The sequence below is a fragment of the Labrus bergylta genome, chromosome 9 (assembly GCF_963930695.1).
Source record: "Labrus bergylta chromosome 9, fLabBer1.1, whole genome shotgun sequence".
NCBI lineage: Eukaryota > Metazoa > Chordata > Actinopteri > Labriformes > Labridae > Labrus > Labrus bergylta.
In genome coordinates, this window is record NC_089203.1 from 10,207,881 (window position 1) to 10,231,559 (window position 23,679).

At 39.2% G+C, this 23,679-nt stretch overlaps 1 protein-coding gene across 3 annotated transcripts; it reads right to left on the reverse strand.

The window, feature by feature from the left end:
- Nucleotides 1–204: 204 nt before the first annotated feature.
- Nucleotides 205–23,479, reverse strand: gabra4 (gamma-aminobutyric acid type A receptor subunit alpha4). 3 transcript variants are annotated; one of them, XM_065959006.1, is made up of 9 exons: nt 23,121–23,479; nt 22,873–22,991; nt 21,921–21,988; nt 20,651–20,871; nt 19,979–20,061; nt 17,678–17,821; nt 14,649–14,801; nt 6,648–6,904; nt 205–2,835 (listed from the first exon to the last, which is right to left on the reverse strand). In XM_065959006.1, the coding sequence occupies exons 1-9, from the start codon at nt 23,207–23,209 to the stop codon at nt 2,302–2,304; spliced, it is 1,668 nt and encodes a 555-aa protein (XP_065815078.1). In that variant the 5' UTR covers nt 23,210–23,479; the 3' UTR covers nt 205–2,301. The 3 variants fall into 3 exon arrangements, with proteins under 3 accessions (XP_065815078.1, XP_020495087.2, XP_020495089.2); XM_020639431.2 differs by having other exon boundaries at nt 206–2,835; nt 21,921–21,991; XM_020639433.2 differs by having other exon boundaries at nt 208–2,832; nt 21,921–21,991.
- Nucleotides 23,480–23,679: the final 200 nt, after the last annotated feature.

The window sequence follows — 23,679 nt, forward strand, 5'->3', positions numbered from 1 at the left end:
AGTGTCTTGCACAAGGACATCAGCTGCAGGAGCCGGGGATCAAACCCCCAACGGTTGAGAGACGACCGACTCTAACAAGTGACCCACAGCCGTCTGTGTCTGTTCCATTATATAACTCTGCTGATATTAATACGTTTCATTAAACGATCTGCTGCATTGTCCAGTCAATGAGTGATCTTTCAATAAGGGGCATAGCTGTGAGTAAAAAGACTTCCATGAAGACTGTTGTCCTAAAATAATGTCATGTTCAAACAACATGAACACACAAGCCTCCGTAGAAGAAATAAAACAAGACATTTTAAGACCTGGCAACAATTTCCATAGAGCATGAACTGGCACAGAGAAATGATATAGCATCGCCATGCTCACCTCTGAAAGGTAGACGAAAGCTATTTTTTCTTTATAGCCGTTTAAGTTTCTGATATTGTGGGAATTTGTACTTTTTTTTGTGGGACTACAAATGTGGAACTACATGTCTGGGTTTATGGGACCCAGACATGAAAGTCTTCTATGGGAGAGATTTGCACTGGAAAGTTTATTTTGAAGAGCTGACACAGGTTGTCTGGAAAATAGCTCTAAATGTTGTCCTGAACCTGCTGTATAGGTTTGACCAAGCGTATTTAAGCTATAATGCCTACCTGATAGTTTTACGTGTGTTACTCTTGATTTGTTGGGACTATGAGATGGCATCATTTCTTACCAAGGTACGCTTTCCTCTGTTTGTATCTTTGATGCAATTTAAGGAGGTGGATGACAGAAATCTTTCCACTGAAAGGTGTTTAACAGTTCAGTCAAATTCCTTTATTGTACAAGCCAAAATGTCATAAACACATATCAACATTATTGCTGTAACTCGCTACTGACAAATGGCTGTAATTTCCGTTCACTACCTTTCTTCATGCTATGACTTTTATCACAATCTTTGCTGACAATTTGAAATCCATTTTGGAACGAAAGAAGCTCGTCTACTGCTAAATGAATAAATAATTTGTCTTGTCTACTTTCCCCCCCGACTCATCTGTAAACTTAATTTATCCATCTTGTATTAGAATGATGCTTTAAAGGGCCTGTAGTCCTGGCCAAAGCCCAACTCATTTTTGGTTTGAGGACATTCATTGTGTCACCCAATCCTTTACATTTGCTCCCTATTTGACCAGTATTCAGACATGACTGTTATATAGTCTAAAGTAGAAGTCTAAGGAATTAATACCTGCTGTAAAATGTAAAGGTCACATATTCTCCTTCTTTTCAACCAGTTTAAATAAGTCTCAGAGCTCCCCAAAACATGTCTGAGAAGTTTGTTGTTATAAATCCACTCTGATCCTGTATTTGAGCATGCCTACAAACCCCTACAGCCTGTTTCAGCCCTGCTCAGAACAGGCTGTTTCTGTGTCTGTAGCTTTAATGCAAATGAGCTGTGTCTGACCACGCCCCCTCTCTGGAAGGGCTTGGGTGACTGGCTCTTTTTGCTCCATGTGTATTGTTTGCAGTGAGAAGGCAGACTCAGAGGGCAAAACAAACACCTAACTGTGGGAATGTCACCCACCTGGGGGAGGGGTTACTGCCCTTTGTGATGTCATGAAGGGAAAATCTCCAAACGGCCTGTTTGAGCACACATTTTCTGTAAGAGTGGCAGGTAAGTGACAGAGAGGATGGACTTTGCTCATTAGTTGGGGGGATCGTAGACAAACTAGGGACACATATTAGTGTTAGAGAAATACTACATAATATGTAACCTTTAACTTAGCCTAAATTGACCTTTTGTCATCAAAGTATCAATGTTCAATATTCAATTGCAAGACCACTGAAATATAAATCTCTTTATCCTAATATATATTTATATATTTACATAGCATTGGTGCAGTTCATTTAGGACAGCTGTACTCACATTTGAACAGCTTCCAAAATGCACAGTACAAAAAAAAGGAAAGATAAAATCCTATGTTCCATCGTGATGACATGCCATAATGAGATCATTAGGCAGTTAAATCCAAAGAAAACATTTAGAAATAGTACATTATAAAGAGGAAAGAAGCATATTCCAGTGTTAAGGTGCTTTTCCTTCTTCTGCATCCGGTGTTTTCAGCTCCATTTACTTGTTCCCATGCTGACTGTTTGGAAACCTTGGGAAGAAATATAAATGTACTCTGTGTTGTCCAAGATAGGGAATCCTGGCTGAGGACAATTTATCTTTTTGGTTAGCAAGACAAATAATGTCCTCTAATTGTTTGTGACTTCTATAATAGATATTTTCTTCCAATCTGTCACAAGAGACCACTTCACTCCTGTTGCTACAGGAAACTAGCCACCTTTAGCAACCGTTGTATCCTTTGATAAGTAAACTACCCAGTAGACCATATTAAAAGCTCCAAAGGACACTGGGAAAAGAATCCGAGCATACTTGTCAATTTTGCTGGTTTCACCCATACCAGCAGTAGTGGGCTGGGAACATGGCGTCTGCTTATGCTCCAATTTGTTTCCTTTCACCTGGATGCGCTCCAGCTTAGGCGCTAGCAGATGTTGCAAAGAGGAGGAACAAGCGTTCTGCTTGCATGGTGTCCCGGCCATTATTTCTGTTGTGGAAGCTGCACCTTGCGGTGTACTCTTCACTAACTGGGCAGATGAGGAGGCTAGACTGAGCAGGCTCTCTGATTTAGGGCTGGAGTAGAAGAGGGTGTATGATCTGTTGTTGTCTCCACTGGCCAAGGGTTGCAGTGGTCTTGCCCTACCAGCTCCTGAAATGTTTGTGGTAGACTGAACTTTGAGTTTACTGCTGGACTCTTGGGAAATATAGTTCATTCGCTTCCTTAGATTTCCATTTGGGTCAGGATTCTGCTGTGGATGAAAAGAACATCAATGACATGTATAAGGGTGGCCTCCTACAGCTATCATCAAAAAAACACTTTATGTCAAACTTGGGTTAAGCATAGACTGCAGAAAGATGTGAACTGTATCCAACTTATACTTCATTTGATATTAAGGCTAAGTATAAAAGTCTGGTGACTTAGTATAAAGATCAATATAGTCTGTCTGAGTTGGCCATAGGTTTGCACTCTGCCACCATTGCTGCAATCTGCACTTGTAGTGAGCGAGAATGAGAAAGTAAGACAGGCATAGCAATCGTAAAAAAATGCTGGAGGAGGATTAGTGAATTTTAAAATAATCTATTTTCTCATGGCAGCAATTAGTCAGTATGAAATATGCTGTTCAATATGAAGGTTTTTTTTTTTACAATTCTTTAATGGCCAAAAATAATCGTCATTACAAATGGTTTTATTTTAGGTGTATAAAGGCAGAATGTGCAACAATTTACACATGAATGCAGCAGAAATCCAGTATATCATCTATAAATGTCTCTCTGAGTCATGACTGTCTACAATGAGTGAGATGTGTGAGTCCCGATGTCTCTCTCTTTTCTGAGCCATATTTACATGGATGGGACGGCTTGCGTAGCGCTTCATTATGGTGCGTACCAATTTGATAACTTCCCCCTTTGTGTAAACACAAGTGGAGAGGGGTTGGTGATGTGTCGCTGTATCATAGCGGAGGATTCAGTGTGATGTCGCCAAACACCAGTCTGTTTTGGTTTCATGCTGGTGCTCGAGTGCGACATCTACTGGATCAAAAAGTCACACATTCTGCCTTTAAGTTTAAAATGTTAATATATGCCAATTATATATTTCCAACCAATATTTTAAGTTATTGAATATAAATATTGTTACCAGTCTTTAAACATTCCAGTATAACTTTATTATGCAGAATATTATTTAATATGAATATTTTTTTTCTAACAAATGCATGGCAAGCTTAAGTCCTGATTTGAGTGAGTCATACAAAAAAAATGATGATGACCCATATTTTAGTGAAAGCTCTGTCGGGTAAAGATTTTAATATTTAAATGTGTTTGCAGTTTGGATAAAACTTTTGCTTTCCTTACTAAAATGTAGGCTTAGCAACATTACCACATCATATTGATCAGACTAAGTTACTCCGACACAGCTGGCCTTCATCTGGAAACAGACTGTGTGTGCAGTACAGATGTCACTTATTAATGATGTCACTCATTTCACACAGGCTTTAGACACAAAGTAGGTAGCACTTCATGGGGACTGTAATGCAACATAGCGTCGAAGCAGATTATCCTTCAAAAGTTGATGTTTTCAAGCAGGAAGAGTGTGATGCTGGCACTAAGGCATTTGCTAAAATAATCCCCACTCTGTAACGGAGGGATACAGTTTCATACTGTCTCATGTGCAGCAGATGAAATGTGAGTATGGATAGCTGGGCTTGTTTTTTCCTTAAAGAGGTATAGGGCTTGGGCACTGGAACCATCAATGCACACCTAACCCCCATACCAAGCCTTTTAGAAGTGCTAACAGGGACTGCTGTCGAAGAAAAGGAATATTAATTTCCCCCCCCCTCAGTCCCAGAGTTGTTCCAAAGCCTCTTCAAATGTGCCAAGGCTGGTTGCCTTGACAACCCTTTAATCCACATTGCTGTTGTCACTATAGGGCATACAGACATGGTTATCTACACTGGGATTTGGACTGGGAGAGCAATTTAAAGCAATTAGTGTAAAAGCTGACATGTGCATTGCTAGGTTATGTCATCTGAAATGATAGGTCGACAATGGAACTTGAAATTCTAAGAGGTACAGAATGCTTTTCCCCTCTTGTTACTGCCTACCCCACTATAAGTGTTAATAGACCATAAATACATTGCAACAGTTACATGAACATTATTTGTAAGACATGCCTCGTATACAACAATGAGAGAGAAATAGCTTCAAAGCATTTTCATGAATTTTGTGATACAGAAAAAAGCGATTATGTCAATTTAATTATGTGGACCTTAAAGTAAAGGTTATGGTAAAGAGCAGATATGATCACAAAAAACTCATGAACAGTCAAATATGTTCAGATTTGTGACGCTAAAAATACTACATTTGTATTATTTTAATTATCAGTCCAAATCAGATTCTGGTGGTTCGTTTTCTCTGCTTGTTGTATCCTTTCAGCTCTTATGAGCCGGAGCAAAGCTGAAGATCCTCACGTCAGGCCAATCAAACTCTAGGCTAAAGGCTCGTTTATGAATGTTGGGTAAGCACATTTTGTAGACAGGGTCAATAGGCAGCTAGTCATTATGATGTGGTAAATTAAAGCCTGTATATTGATGCCTCTCAAACATAAAATGTCACTAAATATGAAACTTTATTGACAGATCCACATCATCGTTATCATTTAAGCTGACAATTTCATTTATACGAGTTCCTGTATTGTAGTCAGATGTTATATATATATTTTTCATTTTTTATTTTAAGTCCTCCATATATTTCTTCAGCATTGTCTCACCTTCATTATCCCGGAGCAGCAGATGACCAGACTGTACACTAGCTTAATTATAGGAATCCAAAGTAACATCAAAACGCATTAAAGGTCCCATATTATACTTTTTCTGGTTTTATATGCTCTTTAGTGTGTTTTCCAAGTGTACTGTGCATGTTTAGGCACATCTATGTGCAAAAATTCAAAGTCCGCGGAAACGCAGCTTCTCCTACCTCCTCCTGTTAGCTGTAGCATTAGCTGCATGAAACGCTCGGTTCTAGCCCCCCTCGATAAAAAATTGTCAGTGCGGTGTCATTGTCAGTGTGAGATCACTGATCTAAGCCCATTGGCTCGTTGTGGCAAGCCCAGCAGCTCATGTTGAAATTTCCAAGAACCGTGCTGAGCAACTGACCAATAACGACAGAGCGGATCGGCAGACCAATCAGAGCAGACTTGGCCCACGTTGGGTCTAACAGTGTGGGCTCAACAGAGTGCAGCTGACGGACTCAGAGCGTAGAGGGAGCAAGGAGGAGCAGTACATGAAAACTTTAGCTATTGTGAACGTACAAAAGTAGGTACATAGATTAAATATACGAACCCCAGAAAGAGCATAATATGGGCTCTTTAAAGAACTGTGGCCTGTAGCACCAGTAGTTTTCATAAATGTCTTGTTATATTGATCGTTTACCACAGAGTGTGAGTTTTAGTTGTAATAAAAATAACTGGGCCTAACATGAACAGAGACACCATGGTGGCTGCTTCACACACTTTTGTGATTTGCCAAAATTAGGAAATTAAGCCAATCACACCATTGCATATAACAGACACAGTGCAGGCTAAGTTTGCAATGATAAAACCCACAAAGTCTCTTGCTTTAATAAACAATATGTGCTCTGTAACCTTCACTTCATTCACAAACACCTTTCCTCATCAGAAAAACAATGTTCTTCATCTTCCTCACGTTTGTATGCATTTTAATTCATGAGGTCTTTGCATTGACCATTTGTGGTTGAATGTGGGCGTGTAGATGGCAGTATATGTGACTGATCAGCATGCACACATTTCAAGGTGGATCATGGCTTATAAAAGGAACATTGCGTGCAGGTGTGCATGCATAAGATTTGATCGATCAGAATTATTTTGTTGCATACCATTTTTGGGCTCTTTGGTGCGTTCAATTCTAGTATGGCTACTACGCACTGTTTAATAAATGAGACCCCAGATCTGTAAGCACATAACAAGGGTCATGCTGTGTAATTGCTCCTTGATTTTAAGTACTATCAGACTATTTGCCAAAGCCCCTCTGAGGGAAACAAAAATCACCTGCAGCACGTCGTCTGTGTCCTTGACCGTGAGAGGCGTTGTTTTGGGCGCTTGAGGACATTTGGATTGCTTCTTTTTGGTCCGCTCGATCTGTGCGTTGGTGAAGTAGTTCACAGCTGCAAACTCAATAAGGGCAGAGAAGACGAAGGCAAAACAGACAGCGATGAACCAGTCCATAGCAGTGGCGTATGAGACCTTGGGAAGGGAGTGGCGAGCACTGATACTGAGTGTCGTCATGGTCAGGACAGTTGTGATGCCTTCAGTGGTATCAAAAACAGAGAAAGATCAAACTTATGAGCCTGTACGTACATGTAGATAATTGTTTTAACCTCTGTTGGAGGTCACTGCGGTTTTACCTGTTAAAAAAACTGATATAATGAACTGATTTAGTAATAATTGGACTGGATCAAAAAGGAAATACCATTGTATTTGAAGAAGAAGTAGATATTATTTATTAATCCCGCAGGGGGGAATTAAATTGTACACTCTGTTGTTGAGACATGCTACCTGCACACAGGCTGAAATACACAAACATGCACAAACAGGATCCTTCAAACATGCACTAATGGTGAGATGTCAGAGTCAGGGGGGCACCCACAGCGAGTGCTCCTGAGCTGGTGCGAGCTTGGTGCCTTGCTAAAATATATCTTGGCACTGCTCAGGAAGTGAACTGGCACCTCTCCAGCGACGAGACTAATTTCCAGACTAGGTCCGCACCAGAACTTGAACCGACGACCCTCTGGTTCCCAACCCAATTCCTATGATTATCTTTACATGTACGTCATTGCCAAAAAAAATTGCGACAGAGACAGACTGCAGTGTTAATTAACCCATCTATAATATGTTAGTTCTCTCAATAATCAAATTTCATTAACACATGCAAGGCTATAATGAACCAAATACATTTGAAGCTCTAAAATGAACAAATCTGGTTGTCTTTCATTGTATGCCACTTGCCTACCTGGGCAAGTAGCATTTCTCTGGGTGTTCCTCAAAAACAACCTTTGACACATACATTGAGAATTTTGATCCATTAATAATTCAAAAACATAATAAATCACATGTAAATGATTTCTGATTCTTTGGTTGTATCTCTTGGTGTTTGTAGTTATCACACAGGTATCAGCTGGTTGTTGCATATTTTTCAGAAACTTAACACCAGTAACGTTACAGTCTGTTGTACATTGCATATCAAATCAAACTCCAGTACAAAGCCCTGTGTTCGCTCCAAAACTGAAGATATAGGGCCCTATCGTTTGCTCTGTGCAAAGCGGCTTGGCGTGCAGTGCAGGTGACTTTCCTATTCAACTCTGACCCAGCTGTCATTTTAATACCCAGCGCTCACGTTGTATAAATAGCAAATACATTTTCGCTCTTGTTAGGGCCCGGGGGGTTGTTGTTTTAAAGTGAGGTGTGGTCAGACACAAAGCTGCCGCGTTTCTCTCATGAGGACGTAGAAAACGACTGTGCCTTCAACCACCAAAAACCTGGTCTAAAGTCAAAAGCCTGACGCAGTATGTTCCTGATATTAAGGGGAAGCATTTGAAAGATCTGCATAGAAGTTCACAATGTACACTGACCTTAATCCACACAAACAGGTCGACAGCACAAAAATAAAGAATCATCAAAACTAGAGAGAGCAATTAAACATTCCCACAGGCAAAATCAATTATTTCACACGTGCTGATATTGACTTCCTCACATGACGCTCAACGCACAGTACCATGTCACAACACATTTAAAAGCTCTCATGCAGTTTCTCACGAATGGACATTAATATAGGTATGGCTATTATTTTGCTAGCTTGATGCTAACACAAGGTACAATTAACATTAACAAGCTAAGAGAATTAGCATGGAAATTGCTGTAACTCTGACTGAAGAAACAATCTATTCAGTAAAATTGATCATATCTTAATTTAAGAGATGGTAACAGTTTCTTAGCATTTCTACAGTCTGCAACGCTACAAATGTATCCTTGGTTAGTCAGTAAGCTAAAAGACATGGGGGACAGTTGCGCATCCTAAATTTTACTAACCGGTTTGTCTTAATTAAGTTTATTGAAAAATAACATTTCAACATGACAGGCAACACCACATTAGAGGAATGAACATTAGAGCAACACCAATTCAATGCTAATGAAAGTGGGAGTGTCTGGGACCTTGCCAACTGTGAGACAAACCAATGAGAGAGAAGCCTCAGGTCACCTGCTTAGCAAAAAGCTGGCACCCCTCAACCAGGAAATATTTGTATTTACACAGACGTTATCAAATACTCTTAGGAACTGGACTCTGACTTCAACACAGCATTTGCTCTGGGCTGTATAACATTACCACTCTCTGTATCTGATAGAGATCATATAAACGATACTGATGTAGCCAGCATACAAGGTCACATGTGGCTCCTAGAACAAAAGAATGTCACATATAGGTCGTCACTCGTCCTTGGCATTATTAACCAATAGCAGTAATGTGATAGGGGAAAATCCATTTTACGTTCAAGACCTGGAACAATCATGGCTGCAGAGTCCTTGACCACTATAAATACTGTAAGTTCACCGCACATAGACGTGACCAGCATACATTACAAAAGCAGCTGGGTGACATTGATAGGTGAGCTCTGGCATGAGGCTACAGACTGACAATATCAACAGCTGATGTAAAGCTTTGATAAACACAAGCAAAAACTCATAATTTATACATACTGAAACTCTGCATAATAAAAAGCTTGAATCCGTTTTTCAAGGCTATCTAACTTAAAGGCATTGGCTGACAAATTCTCCTTGTTGCAAAACTAATATTGTTTTTGAATAAATACTGCAGATATACTGTACACAGCGAACAGCCTCTATTCAAGCCAAATGTTGGTGAGTCGGTCAATTTCGTTTAGTCTAAAGGCATACGATTCAAAAATGTTGGTGACAATACAAACATGCTACCCTTTTTTTAATCAACCAACTGTTTCATCCTCACACCCATCTTATAAGAGGTTAAGAGTCTATAAGGGATAGTTTTTGTGAACCGAACACTTTTGAACTCAGGCTTCCCCTGAAAATAGAAACATCATAAATAAATACATGTCAAATCATAGTAACTGATTAAAGAACACACACAACTTAGAGACACATATTGGGTAACCTTAAACATCTAGACTTTTAAAGCCTGTCCACTCCTGTGATGGGAATCGTAAAAAAAATCCTTATGATGCAATTGAAACAAGAAGATAAAACAAAATGAGATGAAAAACATTAATTATGCTGACCAGCATGAATGGTGAAGGCAAACCGCAATGCATACTCACTAGTGCAAACGTGTCACTAAAATACAATTTTTTTCGAAATAAAAAAATCTAAGCACAGACTTCCTGTACAGCTTAAGAGACACTTATTAAGAGGATGAATTAAGTGATTCTGAGGTGATACCTGGCAGACAACCAGCGGTATCTGTCTGTCACTCAAAAGTAATTAGCTAATCGCTGTGTATGGGCACCTCATAAAGACCACCTGCCTGACTGCTTACCATGCTTTTATAAATTAGGCGTTTAGATTTAAATGCTGCTCTTATTAGGCTTTTGGCCAGAAACTCCTTGTGTAAGAGCACCTTATAAAGGCAGGTAGTTGTCCCCTGGAGCTCCCTCTAATGCTGTGTACGACTTAGTTGGTGAACTTGTATATTCTCCTTCTCTGGATACTCCCTGCAAAAGCAACATCTTTACTGTTAGGACCTATTCCGTGACACTGTAATCTAATCATGTTGCATATAGCAGTAAATAAGGTTTTAAGATTTAGGATCTGCCCGTATAGGCTCTTTGCCTTGGTACACAGTCGACCAGGGCTGAGGTGGTGTGACAGACCTGCAGGCAGTCCTGCATCCCGCCATTAACCGCCAGGAAACAAATCACAATGCTGACTGGCGAGGCTGGAGCAGGTTTCTGCAGCTGCTGGGACACCTAAACTTTCTGCAACAGACCAGGTGGAGGTAAAGAGCTGCCCGTCTATCCACAACAAGGAAGATTTGTCCAAAAATGCTGCAGAAAGCTGAACTGCTTGCCTCACTGAAGGTAGAGACATCATAGCAACAGTCTCTTCTATGTCCTTGTCCTCTCTTTTCTAACAACTTTCATCATTGGAGATCATCACCATTTTCTTTATTTCCCCACACAGAGCCACTGTCCTAGTCATGTAGGTCCCCTCTGCAGTCTGAGAGAACAAAAGATGGTTTTAATGTAATTACATTTTTCTGGACCAAATCTAACTTCTAATTCTGGTGCTGAGCGTTTAAGCCATCTCCCCGCCCTGCACACCTGTCCTCAGTAAACATGCAAATCTCACAATCTGGATTTTATTGAGAATTTTAACTTGTCGTGCTTCATCTTTGAAGAGGACGAGACTCCTCCAAAATCACTGGGAAGTACTGCTGGGTATTTGGTAAGGAACTTACAATAAGATACGTATCATGATACATGGCTCCTGAGACTATACCTATTGGGATACTTTGCAATACTCTACATCATTTACTGAAAAATTTTAAGGTGGCGTTTTGATCATGCTATTTAATTGAATGTCTCAAGGATTGGGTTGCAGGAGCGTGTCCGGACTTGCTACCCCTGGCCACCCCTCTGGACACGCCCCTGTTGGGTTGGTATCAAGAACCCTAGCCCTTGGTTGGTTACATTCTTTTCTTTTAGGACAAAGCTTTGCCTGTAGTGTACCCCAAGGTTCAGTTTAAAGTCAATTTTGTTCTCCATATACATATTGTCACCACCATGTCTCCTTCCATTGTTAAGCAGACCATGGTTGCACAAGTACCCACATGAAAAGAGCTAGCTCTAAGTTCAATTTAGTTCATTTAAATGAACAAGTTTATTTTTGAAGTTAACAATTTTAAATTTTGAAATAAGTGCACAGTTAAAAAACCTAGTTAAAATGACCATATTTAGCTGCATCAAGCTACTCTTTTTCAGTAAGCAGAACCTCTGCCACACAGTACCTCAAAATGTGAGCAGCAGTGTCTCCAGAGTGAACTAATATAATGAAGAGTACCTGCTCTTTTTGTAAATAGTGAATTGGCACTATAGAAATAAAGTTTTAGGGGTGCTGGTGGCGCAGTGGTTAGTGCGCGCACCCCATGTATGGAGGTTATAATCCTCCACGCAGGCGGCCCAGGTTCAAATCCAACCTGTAGCTCCTTTCCTGCATGTTGTTCCCCACTCTCTCTCCCTGATTTCCATCTCTAGCCACTGTCCTATCCCTCCAATAAAGGCAACAAAAAGCCCACAAATAAATCTTTAAAAAAAAAAGAAAGAAAGTTTAATTTAATGATTGAACTACAGTTACGTTCTCATTCAAAAGTTGCACTGCACAACAGGCACACATATACACCTTCCCTTGAGACCTGAGGACCCCAAAAGCCAAGCTGCAGTCAGCGACTGTCTCAGTGTTATTAACTACTGGATGGTACTAAACTTTCTGCAACTCAATAACTTAAAATGATCAGATTCAATCAAAAAAAACAACCTAACCATCTTATTAAGATTAATCTTGATGCCTTATCTGCCAATATTAAGCCCACAGTCAGAAGTTTAGGAGTAATGTTTGATTCCATCCTTTCCTCTGAAACTTACATCAAATTGCAGATAATTTATCTTGAAGTCATACAGAGGCAGACATGTTTACCTGATCACTGAAACACTTGTGCATGGCATCGCCAATAAATACAGTTATCATTCACACTCCGCAGACAGTCACTTTTTCATCTAAATGCATGTACAAGTTTGTGCTGGTGTTGGTGAATTCGACAGTTTTTGCAATGAGTCTGATTTGCATAGAAGGGGGCACCTTGTTTATGGAGTGATTACACCCCCACCCTCCCACCGCCAACCTCGATTGACTGCATAATGGGGCATTTAAATGCAAGCAAAGAGAACCCCGACCAACGCTCATTAAAACTGCACTCTACCGACATGTTCTTATCTTCCACTCACTGTTACCACAGGGGGCAGGATGACACATGAACACAGACTGACAGTCTCACATTCAGACACAGAGGAGCAAACGACGCCTGGGTGTAGTGGTATTCATTTTATGTCAGAGACTCTCCGCCTTGTTTTTTTTCTCTATCAAATGAACAAACTGTCCAGTCAGATAACTACAGTAACTACTATGAGAGAAATACATTTACACTTTCAAGCAAAATATCAAAAATACAAGCAAACCTTGAAAACACAACATCAAAATTTGAGCATTTTCAAGAATTTAAAGGACCTGTAAGAACTATGTATGTAATATTTGAAGCTGTTGTCGGTACGTTTCTATTAGAAAATAAAAGTTTAACTCACTTAGTCATAACTGCCTGCCTGGAATTTTCCCGTCTCTCATAAAAAGAGTTTACAAAAATGAACTACGAATCCCTTCTCCACAAACACTTTCACGTAAAAAAAAGACAATGTGGTCTAACTGACATACAGACGTTTATTGACCTTCAAAAGTAAGAACTTCGCCGATGTGACTGCACATCCACAAGTACAAGAGCTCCTAGTAGAAAACACACTTGCCGACTGCAACGGGACGCGTCTTGTCTAATATTTGGATAACACAAGTGTGGAGGTCCAAGGAGTTGTTCTTTGGTAATTTTGTTGTTTAAAGCTTATACCCTTTCAATCTGAATGGCTACTACTTAAAGTCTCACCAAAGCAACCATTGAACAGACCTTGACATTGTGCTCTTGGGCAAAAATATTCCTTTATAAAAAACTTCACTCCACTCCTGAAGCAGAGGGACACATGGTGCTGTTACTTTCCCATCCATTAATGGACCAGACCTTCTCTCAAAATCAACAATTTTTTATTTATTTTTATCAAGATTTAACTTTAATTCATTATTCTTACTTTCAATGTATTTGCTATCTTATTTATTTGTGTGACTGGTGTGTGCTCATAAGCAACAAATTGGACTTTTATTTTGAAAAATTAAACATTTTGTAATTAGTCTTGCAGGCGTGAGAGGAAGGTTAAAAGTCAACTCAGTTTGCTTTCTTTGTTTTTAAAGACATTCATTCAAGCTGTTAGCAGGTTTCAGCCCATATGAAGCGATTTGTGATCCCGTACAGACATGACAACAATATGACTTAAAATATGACCATACTTTCTTGTTAGACCAGTCATGCCACCATCTTTGTTTATTAAATTCAACATTTTGTCAAACACAGCACCAAATCTGCTGATAGTAGCTACTTGGCTTTAAAATGTTCTGAAAAAAGGATATGGCGGCTTGGGTAAGCTAGCAAGAAGTTCTTTTCTTCTTTTTTTACTTCAGTTCTGTAGTAACTTGTATTTTCTTTCACATGTGGCGACAATTGGATTAAATGGTAAATGAACTTGTATAACACTTTCCTAGTGTTCTGACTACTCAAAGCACTTTTTACACTGCAGGTCACACCTACACATTCACACACTGATTTCAGAGGCTGCTGTGAAGTGTCCATCAGTATTAACGTATCCATTCATACGCATTTACACCCTGCTGGCGTAGCAGCAGGAGCAATTTGTGTTTAACACTTGGCAAGTGACACTTTGGCTTGTGGCTGCAGGAGATCTGGATCTAACCCCCCACGACCCCCCCCCCCCCCCCCCCCCCACAAGTGTTTCAAGGTGCCCCCCTTTCAGCTGTGGATAACACAGGGTACTTTGTGTGATATAATTCTATACTGAAGTCTGCTCTTATTTTAATTTGTTCAGAACAGATTCAAGCCAAGGTGCTGCATTAACACTGAATAAAAATGCATTTAGTAAACAATACATGAAGGAAAATATGCATTTTATGAAGCAATCTATAAAATAAATAAAAAAACACAAGCTGTTTATAGTCCCTTTAAATACTTGACTCTAATTGTAATTTTGCCTTGTTCTATGTTATAGAGAGACACATAAGCTGTGCTTGCTTTGTTGGCATGCAGGCATTAAACATATATAAGGGGAGCAGAAAGGCTGTGTGGGGTCTACATACCAAAGACTGTTCGTGCTGGGACGGATTCTTTATTTATCCAGAAGGACACTTGGGAAAGGATTACTGTCATTATGCAGGGGATATACGTCTGAATCATGAAGTAGCCCATTTTACGTTTCAAGTGGAAGAAGACCGTCATCACCACATATTCACCTGTAGGATCAATAGAAAAGAATGACTTTGGTTAACAAATAATATAAAGATGCATTCTGCCCTATTAGTTTTGACGTACTGGATGAGAAAGATGTCACAATAAATTGATCTATTTGATCATTAATTTTACTCTAGTTTTTGTTAGAATAAGCCCTCTGAAATGCCTCAACTCATTTAATTGTAAATGTTTTGTTTTAAGAGACTGGACTTCAAGCTCCAAATACTTCAGATATCTCCACCCATATGCACATTGTTTGTGCTGTTTATTACAGAAAATACTGTAGTCATGACAAACAGACAGCAAATATCTTTAAATAAGAGAGAAGATTATTATTCCTACACTTTTAACAATTCATCTGTAACAGAAAATATATGTTAATCTAGTGACACCACTTAGTCAAAAGGTATCACTTTATTATACAGGCCACTTAAGCATATCTGTGAGCAGCCAAGGTGGTGATATCTTGAATTTATCTTGCACCTACCTCTTAAACCCAGATTTTGATGAAGACATGTATAAGACTTTATATTTTATATATTTTTTTTTTCACATTTGATGCTCTTTTGTTACGCTTATATTTATACTATTATGTTGAAGTAATCTGGCATCAAAGATTCCTTCAGGATCAAAACATTTTCATCCTGGGGCGCGCTGGTGGCGCAATGGTTAGGGCATGCGTCCCATGTATTGAGAATCTCATCTCGAGCAGTAGGCCTGGGTTCGCTTCCACCCGCAGCCCCTTTCCGCATGTCATTCCCCACTCTCTCTCCCTGGTTTCCAACTCTATCCACTGTCCTCTCTCTGCATTAAAGGCACAAAAAGCCCAAAAATAAATCTTAAAAAAAAAAAAAAAAAAAACATTTTCATCCTATGTTAGCTTAACAGTTGTTCATAGACATTTTAGGATAGGATGGGCAATTTATTGTCATTGTACAAAAAAACACACCAAAACTTTGTTTTCAGCAATCTCGTCATGTCAGCAGCCTTAAAAAATATTGTCAAATATTAATATATATCCTTAGCTATATAAAGTTCGAAATACTTGTCCTACATTGAATGAGCAGATAGTTCCGTAGGTGAATGGTTAAACAAACAGTTATAGTGCAATAAATTGTTTGTACAATTTAGCAGCAGTGAGGTTAATATTGCACATGTATGAAGTGTCTTGTTTGGTAGAGGGGGGTTATAGATTCTGCAGTTTGTCCACAGCTTTGGGAAAGAGGCAGTTTCTTGGTCTGTTTGTCCGTGAGCAAATAGTTCTGAGTCTGTCTAAGGGAAGGGTGGTAAATGTGGAGTGTCCAGGGTGTGATGAGTCCCTTTTGATGGACGAAGCACATTTGTGAAGACGGCTCGAGTGGATGTCTCTAAGGGATGGGAGAGGGGAGCTAACAATCCACTGAGCTGTTTTGATAATCCTCTGAAGATCCTTCTTCTCTGCTGCACTGCAGATAGAATACCAGCCATACATCAGGATAGTCTCTATTGTGCAGCAGTAGAAGTTCTTCAGAAGATCATGGGGGAGTCTGTTGCGCCACAGTGTCCTTAGGAAGAGGCTCTTTTGATCAGATGTGATGTGTTCAGGCTCAAGCTAAGGTACTATGGGAAGTACACCCCTAGGAATTTAAAGCTGTTGACACTCTCCACCTCTTCCTCATTTACACGCAGTCCATTGTGATGTGTTTTTATTTTATTTCCTGAAGTCAATTATTATTTCATTGGTTTTCTTTGTGTTGAAATGCAGGTCGTTGTTTTTACACCATACAGAGAATGTTTGGACCGAATGGCCTCATTGTTGTTGGAGATCAAAACTACAATGGCGGTGTCGTTGCAAATTTGAAGAAGGTGTTTGAGCTGTGGGTGGGTTTGCAGTCATGGGTGTACGGGGAGTATAGGAGTGGACTGAGGACGCAGCCTTGGGGTACACCGGTCTTGAGGATGATGGTGGAGGAGATGCTGTTTCCGAGCCTGACATGCAGTTATTATCATTACACCAGGGGCGGTTGGAAACCCAAATTTGAATCTTATGGACCTTGTTGATGAGGGAGTGGACATTTGTAAGAAAAGAAGTTCGGTAGTGAAGCTCTATGTGGAGCTGCTCTTAGCCTAGCGGGTTACCGGCTCGCCTTCCTCGCTTTTGTCTCCTCTCGCCTCACCTCCTGTGCTTCCTTTCAGCTGGTATCTTTGTTCCAGAGCGAGTTTTCTCCACCGGGAATGAGCATAATCCTTCAGGAGTACTTTCTGGCATAATGTTTCTCAGTTTAAAAATTCAATTGGATATTCGGCCTTTATTTGGGTAAAAAGCTACTTACTCTCAGAGAGCCCCGGGTCGCAGCGTCTATATGTAACACCATCTTGGTCTAGATTTTCACTATACTATATTCTAATATCTTTAATATATGTATTTTATAAAAATCATTTTCTATGTTATTTTATTTTATGTTATTAATCCCAATATCATTATCAAACTTTTTTCATTTGTTCTGATGTATTGTCAGCTTGTTATTCATAGCACTTCCACCCAGCCTGTTTTAGCCTGCATGCGGAAATTATTTTCATGTCTTTGTAAATTTAAAGGACAAAAAAAGAAGAATTAAATGCTCTTAAATGCCTCATAAATGCTTTATGAAGATCACATATTAGCGCAATTTATTCGGCTCTCAATTAATCATTCTCTGAATAGATAATTGTAATATAAAACTGTTAAGAAAAAAATCTGTGTTATTTGTTGGCAAGCTTCAAATGGGACCCAGGTGAGTTTAGCCTCCATCGCTTTGAAATGGAACGATAACATTATTTGTACTTACTTTTAAGTTAGGGTAACAAAAAGGCAAATTTGGATGGACGGAGATCACCTTCACTGGCCTAAAAGTCTCACCTGTGATGGATTTAATGGTTTCACTGGAGACAGTCTGGCCGATGAGATCATACTGAACAAGGCTGGATGACTCAAGAGGGACCTCCACTGAATGCTTAGGCCCCTTGGTCCAGGTATAGATCATCTCTGTTAGAGGATATGCATCTGTGGGAAGACAGGAAAGACAATGTGAATGCACAGGAAGCAAGGTGCTTTTTGCTTGCTAAGAATGTGAGATGGGAAATGTATATAAGAGGGTAGAGATGGAGGATACATAGGGTTTTCAAGGACATGGTTTAACTTTCAGAGCTTAAAGTCATATGTAGGAATTTGGTTTAGTGCAAATTGGCAATCCAACCGACTGTTTCGAGACACACATAGTGCTGTTATGCCTACATTAAGATAACCAATCAAATACATCCACATATATAGTTTATCAGCCAATGAGACTGCAAAAGTGGTCTGATTTGGTTTGTAGGTTAGAACGATGAGTACTGACAGTCTATGGTATTGACATGGAGGACAGGGGCGTGTCCAACAAAGGCAAGGATGACACCATATTCGGTCAATGAGTTGGAATCAGGGGGATGGTTTAAAGTTTGCACGAGAATCTTTAAGAATGCTCCAAAAATAAAGAATAAGAAGAGCAGCAAGACACAGTATAGTACAATTCAAGAAAGCTATTGTCACAAAAAAATACATCAATGGACTTTAAATTTTAAAAGATAAATTAAAAATCATACAAGACATTAAATACAAATATTGAAAAAACAATTTAAAAAATGACAAATTATTGAATATTAAGAAACATGAGGACATAAAAAAAATTGTTTTGAAGAAATTAAAACCGTAAAAAAAAAAAAAAACTTAATAAAAGATCACACTTAAAAGCACTATAAAAACTCATTAACTTAAAAATCTTCATTCATCCAACCTGGAAATAAACTTTGAGAATAAAAACATGATTAAATTAATATTACCACCTCTTAGATTAAGTTTGATGGCCTGACTATTTTGCCCGTTTTATTTTTCTTCGTCTTTTATAGGTCACCATACAGTCGGTGGATTATTAAAAACATTTTGTAATTGTGGATCATTTTGAAGAATGTGCCAGTGTTTTAAAATGACATCCTTGATGTTTTTGGTTTTATGGGTGAATATAGTGCCGTAGACAAGGTGTGGCTTAGATTTAAAGGATTTATTAGTTGACAGGTATGCCTCTCAGCCTGGCCTAGCCTTAAATAATCTGTCAGGTTGTAAGATTAGTCTGTTGCAAGGTGGTTATACATGGAGACATAACCAGGTGTTGAAAAGCAGCAGGAATTGAAAGTAATCAGGAAAAGCATGTAGCGTTCCAGTTTGTCCGTGAGGGAGAATGCAAAAGAAGGTAGATCTTTCAGCAGACACCAGTCAGGCATTTTAAAGAGTGCTAATGGCTGGGAGATGAAGGTAGATTTGGGAGGAAAATTGTTGCGCCACAGGAACTAGTTTGCAGTAACCTGAGGCAGTGTCATGATCTGCGAGGCAGCGGATAGTGTATTTTATAGAACTGACAGTTCCCTGGGAAGACTATGTGAAGGAAGCATATGAATGAAAATGCTGAGATATGCAGATGTAGGGCCAGAAGCTGAAAAGTGAGGAGGACAAGTTTTGGCCAGTAGAAGTGGGATGTAGAGGGCAAAATCCACTTTTTCCTTACTGGGAGGATTAAGAGTGCAGGACAGATTTTGTGAAAGATAGTAGGAAGACGTCAGGTGAAGCATCTAAAGCCAGTCAGTGGATTTGGATGAGGAGTAATGCCAGTTGTGGGCCAAGATAAAGGTAAGAGAAAACTATTCAACTCCTTTTTTTCTCTCTTATCTCCTCTTCTCCCTCATGAAAAAGGTAGTAGGGGGAGGTGGAGGTGGAAAAAGCCCTATAGTTTGACCCCTCACAAGCTACCTAAGGCTGAGGTTAACAACTTTGAGCAGCTCTCACCGATTTTTCTACAGGAGTTGAATTTAAATATTTTATTTTGTAAGACACTTTTATGAAGACATTGGTGAAGAAATGTCTTGGTATGGAATTTATTCCTAGATTTTAACAATATTCCCCTTCTGTATTGGTTGGTTGACGTTTGTCAAAAGGGCCGATACAGACGGTCAACTCATACACTGGTGCATCCCTTATCATGACAATTAATTTGCCATTTATCCACTGATAAATAGCCTTTTGAACGGTATGGGGTAATCTATAAAGATCAAAGATCAACATGTAATCCTTGCACCGCAAGTTTTGACTGCTACATCTTTACATTCAGTCTCACATGCACACAACACTTACAGCTTCCAAACTTGAGGGGGCACGAATGTCCATCCATTGGAAAGTCCACAAGCTTCATGGGACACTCTGCACTTATAGTCAACCTGTTACAGTACAATGAAGACGTGCTCATTGAGGGACCAAATTAAACAGCTACACACACATATGCACCAAGTTTGTGCTACGACTAGAAACAGCAATGTCAAAATAAGATTTACCCTTTACATTACGCTGTTCATCATCAACAGAGTGATAGCTATTAAAAATCTTGGCTCACAAAATGTTAGCTTACACTGTTAGAAACTTGAACTAGACAAATAGAAAGATAGAGTGGACTCTTACACAACGTGAATAAATGTCAGTATTGTGTTAGAAGAACTCGTGAAAAATACATGAATTATTAAGGAAGGTTGAAGAGCATCTTAATTGCTTTAACTCAACATTGTCAGTCTTCTCTTTATTTCATCATTTTATTAAATATACACTAACACCAAATATAAAATGTGTGTCAAATAAAGAGTCTATTCCATATTACAAATTAGCATATGTTAAAATATCAGGTCAAATACATCAGAACATGTGTTGCCAATATTATTATTTTTTTAAATGTGAAATTTTGAATTTTCATATTTTGAATCAGGCGTTTTTTAAAACTGATTGTCTATGGTGAAATAGTTACACATGCTGTAGTACCTCATTGTGTACAGAATGGTGCCATTCTTCATGATGCGAAAAAGCTTGTTTGGGGCTGTCATGTTGTGAGCGACCGACCTCTTGCCATTCCTGAAGAAGGTGTCTGGTGTCCACACTTTAGTCACCATCAGGTTGTTCAGCCTCAGAATTTCTATAGGCCCCTCGTACATCAACCGCTGGTCCACCCACGTCTGTCGAAAGAACACGTCCATTGTGTATTCCTAGGACATGAAAAGAACATTCACAGTTGGTCGTCTGGTAGTTAGTATGATATTGTTTTTATAAATATGCTGAAGAACACATTCTAAGAGAAATATTTGTTCCATCCAAATATAAAGTCAAAATCAAAATCCTTGAATTGGTTTAAAAAAAACAACATGAGAGTTATCTACTTGTCTAATGTAATTACCATATTAACCTTGAAGCTATGTGCATCTATACGAAGGAGTATTAGGGCCACATTAAGGGGGGGATGGGAGATTTGGAGATTAATGTCATAAATTTACGAGAATAAACTCGGAAATTTGTGAGAATAAAGTCGTAAGAGAAGAAAGTTTTACATTATCGAGAACAAGATTAAAGTCGTACATTTCCTGGAATGAAGTTGTTATTTTGTCTACAGTTACATTAGAACAGCAGCAGACGACTGTTCCAAAATGACAAACGTTGAGCATTTTGTGGAGTTATACTTCAGCAAAGGTTTCACAAATAAGAAAATACTTCATTGTGTATTCTGTATCACAGATTGAGTATTAACTGACCTGCTTTAAAACAACAGTTTGAAGAGGACTCCAAATATCCCATTAGTTGTGTTAGTTGGGCTTTACTTATGCAGATATGACACCAAACATTCTTTTGGCACATCAGCATCACATTGTCATAAGTATCAGGACCCTGAAAAGATACTGCAAGAAACTGGGGCTTTGCCAAAGAAAGAACCACACTGACTCTGAGGAAAGTGTGTGGCAGAGCAAAAGGCTTTGAGGGTTCCCCTTTCATCATTTTTGTGCAGGCTGATGGCTGCTCTTCTGATACAACCTTTTAGTATAATAATTCTAACCACAGCCTAAATTAAATTGATTTACGAATTTCATACTGTAAAACAATGACTTTATTCTTGTACATTCACGACTTTAATCTTGAAATTTTAGGGGAAAGAAAATCTTTAATGTGGCCCTAATACTCCATGGTAAATCTATTCTCATAAGAATGAACAGAAAGACACACAGCAAACAGATACACACAACCTTTGTTAGCTTTAGGTACATACCATGTCAACATCTGAGACAGGCCCAAAACTAGTCACATAAATATCGGTCTTTACCTCAGTCACAGAACCTGCTGAATGAAAAAAACAGAAAAGAAAGCTTTTATATTCACTGATTGTTTCCTGCTTCAAATCCCTCCATTTGTCAAAGTCCAGCTTCATAGCAGCCACAGTTTCACTCACTTTTAACAGGCCTATCACAACAATAAGAGATTTAGCAGTGATTTATCTCAACCATCATGGTGTAAGTAAAAAAAAACACTGCTTCAAAGATGTAAAGATATAATCCTGAAGAAGGTTGTGGATTGAGTTAAAGGTCAGCAGTATGCCTGACCTTCTGCTTATTTATGTTGAAGCTTCTTTTCCACATCAGTGTTTAAAAGTAACGCTGGTGCTTTTATTTATTTTTTTACAGAAAAGTGATGCCACAATACCCAAAGGCCATATCTGTACTTTTAGCACTTCAACTTTGCATTAACCTTGCAACATATACACGGTTATATAACTGCATTTGATTAAACATGCAAGTAAGGCGCCTTAGATGGAACACCTGCAGGCCTGCAGGAGAATATATGAAACACAATCCAAGATCGAGTGTGTTAGTTATAACTGTTCCTAAAAGCATCCCTCCTCTGTTTACTGGGTGGTCCTCTCTTCATTGTAAGGTGTGTTTAAGCACTCAATCAAAGAAGTCAATTTAGAAGTAGAGTTAATAAGAATGATTAAGGATCATCACTCTTAGAATAAAATTGTGTTTGCATTTGATACTAAGTGAGTTCCCAGTTACAGCTTACAGCACTTAATATTTTATTTTTAAAATTAAGAAAGATATACTGTATCTTCCTTTCTCATTTGATCTGAAAAAGACAATCCATGACCTCCATGTGACTGTTGGTAGTTTTCATATGGAAAATGATTGATAATCCACTGAAATACAATTTTTTCCCCTACATACCCCCGAATCCAGGTCGCAGCCTGTTGTCATAGCCGTCAAGAAGTCGGTCTAAAATGAAAGTAAAATTCTCAGGATAGATCCTTTCATCCTTCCTTGTCTGTCCAGAAATTTTCTTTGCACTAGAAACACACACAAAAAAAAAAACACACCAAAAAAAAAAAAAAAAGGAAAACAATTACGATATAATAATTTCAGAGTAGGGTGAGCAGGTTTCAACAGCAGGGAAAAAGAGACACAGTGTGACTCACCAAGTCGCCAAACACAAAAAGTAGAACATAGTCCGAATAAACGCGGGTCTCATCGCTGTCACCGTGTCCTTCTGCTTGTAAGAAAACATCTCTGCATGCCATACTTTAAACCCCTTCGCATGTCACCTCACCAGATGCCCGCGTCCCATGTGGAGGGAATACATAGACACAGAGGGCAAAGTGGCGTAGAAACAGAGCAAGTTGAGCGTCTCTCCCGCTCCTGCAGTCTCTCCGCTAGACGCACAACGCACACATTCACGCACAAAGCAGGAGGACACGCACACACACGCACGCACACACTCACACAGCCCCGGTCACCTCTCATCCAAACCCGAGCTGCTGATGCTGCTGCTACTTGTTCTGTTGGTGGTGCTTGTATGAGAGAGAGAGAAAAAAAGCTCGCCCTCATTCACTATGCCTCTCTCTGCCACTTTCTCTCACTCCCTCTCTCTCTTTCCCTCTATTCTCTCCGTCTCTGTTTGCTTTTTACTCTTCTCCTGACACACACACACCTGCTTAGGTCAGGACGCAGATGTGCATTGCCTTTAAATGACTTTAA